Consider the following 6717-nt stretch of genomic DNA (forward strand, 5'->3'; position numbering starts at 1 on the left):
TTCCAGCCCATAGAGCCCCATTGTGAACCCGGACATGTTGAGTACACCAAGGTTTTATGTTAGAAATGTTTGAGTATGGGTCCCCAGCATTTAGAAACTGCCGGATGCTAACTTGCATATATTGAGCAATTTTCATAATTGGCATAATATGTGACCATACCATTAACAACCTATAGAGAGTATGCGCATGCTTAAAGTGAATGGCAAACAGGCAAAGTGAGTTTAACATGGTTTAATGTTGTTTAATGCAATCAGATATGACTTTTCGGTGTGGATGTATGGGCTGTCAAGGCCAGAAAGTAGTTTTTTGCCACTCAGTAGGCGTTCCTACATAACTTCCTGGTTTGATGATGATGTCACACGCATACTCTCTATAGAAGGCAAAATATAAAAAAATTCATCATGCTTTATGTAGCATGTGACGCGTCAAACTAGGGGGGTTTTCATGAAGCTGAATCCATTCCATGCATTAGTTTTGAAAAATAAAAAACGGCCAAAAACGGCCATTGTCATGTCAGCACAATTGGGCAAGTGGGCATATGGCCGTTTACCATTACCATAATACTGAATAAATCACTGCTATGCCTTTCCACCTCCAACATTGATAAACCCAAGTAGTAACTCAGACGCCTACAAAAACACCCGTTGTGTGATGTAAACATTGGGCTGCTCTTGCGTCGAACCTCCCTTCGAGACATGTGCTATTAAAGAGCCCTACAACAATTACATGAAGCTTATATCAGTGTCGGGAACAACAACAAGAGCTTACAGGTAGGATTTGGTAAACTGGATTAGCCCATAGATTTAAAAGCTGCATTTAGGTTCAAGAAGTTCAGGTTCAGGTTCAGGTTCTCATCTGCCCCTCAGGTATAAAAAGGCTCGCAGGCTCACAGTTGAGAACAAACAAACAACGATTTGGAATTTGGACTTCTTTTTTTTGCCACTATGCTGCTACACTCTTTCAGGTAAGCTGCTGCTTCAATGGACTTTTTGTTTAAATGTGATGCGATACGTAAAGCAGTCTATAGTTAAAGGAAGATACTACTGCTACTAGTGTGAAGTAAAAGTGCAGTTCACCAGCAAATTCATTTCCTTTTGGGAGACAGTTATTTAGCGGGGTACATCAAAACTGACCGACACATAGTAAATAGTATAGTTAATTGAAAGATAAGAAATCTATGGAAATGCATTTTCCATAGAAAATAGTTCATTCCAACACATTTACCAATGCATTTCCAAAACCTTTCCAGGCCTACAGGTCTACAGGTATATAACAATCAATCAGCCCAAAGACAGGTGTGTATAGTGTAGCAAAAATAAAGCATAGAATATCGAATGGTAGAATTCCATTCCAAATCCTTCGCTACGCCACCTATCCTAGAGCACAGGATCACGCTGCAGCACGTTGTGAGCTTGTAGATCTGTTCTTTTTGTCACGGCCGGTACACAGTAGGCTTAAATCACATTCATATTTTGTGTAATGTTATACATGTTTTGGAAAATTATTTGTATTAACTAAAACAATAGGCAAAAACAATACATATCCAAATGTGTTTTCCTTTATTTATCACCAAATGTGATAAATTCCAAACCTAGTCCAGAACTGGATTTTATTTTCTTTCAAAATATTTCCAGGAATTTCACGACAGTGGGAACTCCGATATTGTTGCAACTTAAAAATAATATTAATAGTCATACTGGGTCGCTTAAAGTGTGCCTATTTTTGTGTCCCGTCCAGAATGGACTTCCAGATGTTTGCTGTGGTTTTGACATTCCTGGCCTGCGTGGAGCGAGGCCACACCGCCAGCTGTGTGGTCGACAGCTTCACGGTCAAAGAGGACTTCGAGCCCGCCAGGGTGAGTCCAGGGAGTTTAGTTAGTGTTTTTATTTTCATTAATTTTCCTCATCCATTTTGTATGCAAATAAATAGTAGTATAACTGTATAACAATACCCTTGATATTTTTTTCTGGTGGAAATATATTGTACAGATGGAAAAGTTACATTACTGAAATCCTCTCTTGTAGAAACTAGGGTTGTGTAAAAGTGTCCAAAATTAAAATCGATTACTAATAATTCAATATTATTAACGATTAATCGATGGTCAACAGGGAGTCGGGGACGGCTGTTTCTTTTTGTAAACAATAAAAAAAAACATCAATTGTGGAAAGAACAATCTGTTATCCATTCACAGAATGTTGCCTCAATCAGGCTAATGATAACATATACCCCATGACCATCAATACCAATAATGCAGGCACATAGATAGGCCTGTAGCGTATATTCCATTTCCTTTTGAGAATCGATTTTGATCTATTAACGATAAATCGATTAATTTGACACGTCCCTAGTAGAAACACTGTGATGAAATGAAATGAAATCTATATTTACCCAGGGTATCTGGGCTAAGCTCAAGAACTTGTTTCCAGCCAGGCCCTGCTCATAGAACACATTTCATCGTAGTGGTTGATGCCTTGTTCAAGGGCATTTCAGCGGTGGTAATTTTAACGTGTCGGACGGCTGATTCGAACTGGGAATCTTCCGGTATCTAGACCGCGCCGCTATCCGTTCGGCCACCGCTGCCACATAATGCAGTGTAATGCATGTTCTTGTGTGCTTTGCAGTATGCAGGGAAATGGTACGCTGTGCAGAAGAAGGACCCAGAGGGACTGTTCATGCAGGACAACATCATGGCCGAGTACACCATCGGTGACGACGGAGCCATGGTGGCCTCTTCCCGTGGCAGGGTCACTCTGTTTGGGTGAGCACTTAAGGCTCATTCATAGTCTGGATTTTCGGTGGTGAGGTGACCACCGGAGCTGAGTAAAAACAGAGAGAAGGGCTGGAGCGGTGGCAGTGGTTTGATCTTCACCGCGGCTCGTGACGTCATGTTGTAGTTCGGTGGTCACCTCACCACCGAAACTCCAGACTATGAATGAGCCTTCACTCCTCAGTCCTCACTAGTCCTCTCATTAAAAATGTCAGTGCTTTGATTCTTTTTTTCTTGTTATGAAATCTTACACAAATATTTCTGAGAAATATTTGTGAAAATGTCCCTCCTTTGCTCGTCCAGATTCTGGGTGGTGTGCGCCGACATGGCTGCCCAGTACTCCGTGCCTGACCCCGCCACCCCCGGAAAGATGTTCATGAACTACCAGGGACTGGCCAGCTACCTGTCCAGTGGTGGTACGTACGACTCGTCGTTTTCACTGAACACTGAGCGACTAGGCACACACTAGCCTCGATACCCAGGCTTTCATTTCGTCTGCGCGAAAAATGAAAGCCTGGATTTACGCATGGGCTGCACTGGCCTAAACGTGGGAGTCAACCCTTCCGCGTAGGTGTCGCTTCAAATGATGTGACGTCAGGGCTCTGAGCGGTGTGCACCCCTCAAAATAACACCGTGAGGAAATCATTACCAGTGGAACGAGGCTATGCGAGGAAAATGAGGAGAATGGCTGAAGAACCCACCACACCGTCTAAGAAAACAAACGTGTGCCGACTCTGTGGAAATAACTTTGACAGTCTGTTAGAATGGTATACTCCAGCAACCAGTGGTTTCTGCTTCTGGTCGACACAATAACAGTGCTGCACTGGGGGGGGGAGGAGAGACCGGGGCTGACGGACAGATCGGTGAACCAATCAGGGTGTGCGTAAATCTGAGCCGCTGCCCTCCCATCTAGGCCAGAAAGGTCTAGCGTTAGCTCAGGCTAGGCACACACAGACAGGCACGTGTGTGTAGGGCTATCACCATTACACATTTAAGTTGACGATTAATTGTCACACAAATAATTGCGATTGACGATTTGTGTTTTTTGGAACGTTACAATTTGTATTTCCATTGCCTTTTAGGCTTCGTAATCACAAACTGCACAGGGCAGATATGACAACTAACTTAAATATACAAAGAAATAACGGACACATTTAAAAAAATATTGTTTTTTTGTTTGTTTGTTTTTTTAAGATTTACAAAATCAGGAAAAAAAAAAAAGCAGAAATAGTTGATTGAGCTTACAAACGTCACTTTACGGGATGCGTTGTAAGCTTGTAGATTTTTGCCATTTCTGATTTTTTTTTTAAAGACATTTTTCAACATGGGAACGATTGACGACTATGCAAAAATAATTGCGATTTCAAATAATTACGATTAGGCGATTATGTCATTCTTGTGACAGGCCTAGGCACGTGCACACACACCTCCCCCCGCTCATGCACACACTGAAACGTAGGCACGTGCACACACACCTCCCCCCCCCCCCGCTCACACACTGAAACGTCTTCCTCCCCTGCCCCCTCCTCCAGGTGACAACTACTGGGTCATCGACACGGACTACGACAACTACGCCGTTACCTACGCCTGCCGCACCCTGAAGGACGACGGAAGCTGCGACGACGGCTATTCCCTGATCTTCTCCCGCAACCCCCGCGGCCTGCCCCCCGCCATCCAGAGGTCCATCCGCCAGAAACAGGAAGCGATCTGCATGGCCGGACAGTTCCAGCCCGTGCTGCAGTCCGGTATGCACAGACAGTACATGATATGGCTTTTTGCCGACACTGCAGCTCAGCCTGAGCTTGAATGCCATCAATGCATTGAAAGAGACAAAAAAAAAAATCACGTTTAATCAGAGCATTGAATGCTCTCAGTATACAGTTGGAGGCCATCGATATTGTCCTTTTCTTTTTGCTGAGGTTTGCGTGATCTGCGCAAAAGGACAGTTAACCCATTTTGGGCGGGAACCCCTTTTGGTGTTTTAAACATTATGTTATAATTTAGCTATTGAAAAATAGCAGATCTACAAGCTCATAGCGCGCCACCGAGTGGCGCGCTACGAGCTTGTAGGTCTGCTATTTTTTAAAAATCGTGAGAATATTTATTTCAGAAAACTGGAGGATTTAGAAGGATTTTTTTTAAATTTTGAGGTCAGGCCTAAATGGGTCAAATGATAAGGGACAATATCGGTGGCACCCAACTGTACCAAGATCTCAGTAGGCTGCATTCTGTGCGTTGATCACGGCTACTGTTTTGACAGCGACGACGCGCGTTGTCAACTGATTTACGTGACCTGTTAGGCCGACATATCAGACTGAAATGAGGCTAGGGGCCTTACGTGGCCGGTTAAGACTGATATGAGGTTAGGGGACTTATGTGGCCGGTTAAGACTGATATGAGGTTAGGGGACTTATGTGGCCGGTTAAGACTGATATGAGGTTAGGGGCCTTACGTGGCCAGTTAAGACTGATATGAGGTTAGGGGCCTTACGTGGGCCGGTTAAGACTGATATGAGGTTAGGGGCCTTACGTGGGCCGGTTAAGACTGATATGAGGTTAGGGGACTTACGTGGCCGGTTAAGACTGATATGAGGTTAGGAGGGGCCTTACGTGGCCGGTTAAGACTGATATGAGGTCAGGGGACTTACGTGGCCGGTTAAGACTGATATGAGGTTAGGGGACTTGCGTGGCCGGTTAAGACTGATATGAGGTTAGGGGACTTACGTGGGCCAGTTAAGACTGATATGAGGTTAGGGGACTTACGTGGCCGGTTAAGACTGATATGAGGTCAGGGGACTTATGTGGCCGGTTAAGAATGATATGAGGTTAGGGGACTTAAGTGGGCCAGTTAAGACTGATATGAGGTTAGGGGACTTACGTGGCCGGTTAAGACTGATTTGAGGTCAGGGGACTTACGTGGCCGGTTAAGACTGATATGAGGTCAGGGGACTTATGTGGCCGGTTAAGACCGATATGAGGTTAGGGTACTTATGTGGCCGGTTAAGCAGTCTAGCAGTGATTCTCAACCAGTTTAATGTCAAGGACCCCCAGTTTGACATGCATTAGGCTACGGACCCCCATTTAATGAAATTTCTGTCTCTGGGACCCCCAATTTATGTAAAATCTATGTTAATTTAACTCTGAGAGTGTACAAATGAAACTCCCTCAAGGACCCCTGGGGGTCCACGGATCCCACTTTGGGAACCACTGCCCTAACGCTAGCGTGATGGTCAATGACTCTAATCGATGAATGAGTCACGGGCACATGACACTACAAGTCACCCAAATACTTCCAAAAATACCTTCAAAGGTTGTATTTCATCACAAAATCTAAACTAATCCCCCTTTCCCTCTTCTTTGTTTCCTCTCGACAGGAGCTTGCTAAACACGTCAACTGGGTGAAGGTTGTCCAGCAGCTGCCCAGGGCATCAACCATCACAGATACACACAGCCAGTTTGCCATTTACTGCTCCCAAAATGTGAAGATAACAAACACCTGGGAATGCAATTCAAAGCCTCGCCTCACCCCCATCAATTGTAAAAATACAAAACAAGAAATATCTAATTAATGCCAAATACAATTGAATGCCAATATACAATTGACAGAATCACCTTTTGTCCACCATTGTCACAATGTTGGGTAACATCAGCATTGATCAGTTGGTTATTGTGTTGGTTGTGAGTGGTGACAATACATTGTATGAAGAAATGTACAGTTGTCATTGTCCTTTGTCATTTAATAGCTGCTGTGCCGGCATCACTTTTAAGCTAAATACAGGTGTTAAATGTTAAATGCTTATACATTTATAACGCAAAAAAACTTTTTTTAAGTGTAAGAACAGTCAAATCCAGGCAATTTTTAATACCGATTACAAACAATGTATTTTTTTACACCGTACAAAACAAGACACGTGTCCCTGGCATACTGATACACCTGCCTAATTTTTTTT

At 43.6% G+C, this 6717-nt stretch overlaps 1 protein-coding gene across 1 annotated transcript; it reads left to right on the top strand.

The window, feature by feature from the left end:
* Positions 1–887: 887 nt before the first annotated feature.
* On the top strand, positions 888–6476 carry LOC306933157 (purpurin-like). Its single transcript, XM_079515234.1, has 6 exons — positions 888–965; positions 1739–1856; positions 2623–2759; positions 3072–3184; positions 4301–4513; positions 6142–6476. Exons 1-6 carry the CDS (start codon positions 946–948, stop codon positions 6150–6152), a joined length of 612 nt encoding a protein of 203 aa, XP_079371360.1. The 5' UTR covers positions 888–945; the 3' UTR covers positions 6153–6476.
* The last annotated feature ends 241 nt before the right edge of the window (positions 6477–6717 follow it).

The sequence above is a fragment of the Electrona antarctica genome, assembly GCF_951216825.1.
Source record: "Electrona antarctica genome assembly, chromosome: 12".
Taxonomy (NCBI): Eukaryota; Metazoa; Chordata; class Actinopteri; order Myctophiformes; family Myctophidae; genus Electrona; species Electrona antarctica.

Excerpts from the sequence above, each read along its gene's own strand:
- LOC306933157 (XM_079515234.1), top strand. The coding sequence starts at position 946 with ATGCTGCTACACTCTTTCAG. Across the intron at positions 966-1,738 it reads ATGCTGCTACACTCTTTCAG|AATGGACTTCCAGATGTTTG; the intron begins GTAAGCTGCTGC and ends TGTCCCGTCCAG. Across the intron at positions 1,857-2,622 it reads AGGACTTCGAGCCCGCCAGG|TATGCAGGGAAATGGTACGC; the intron begins GTGAGTCCAGGG and ends TGTGCTTTGCAG.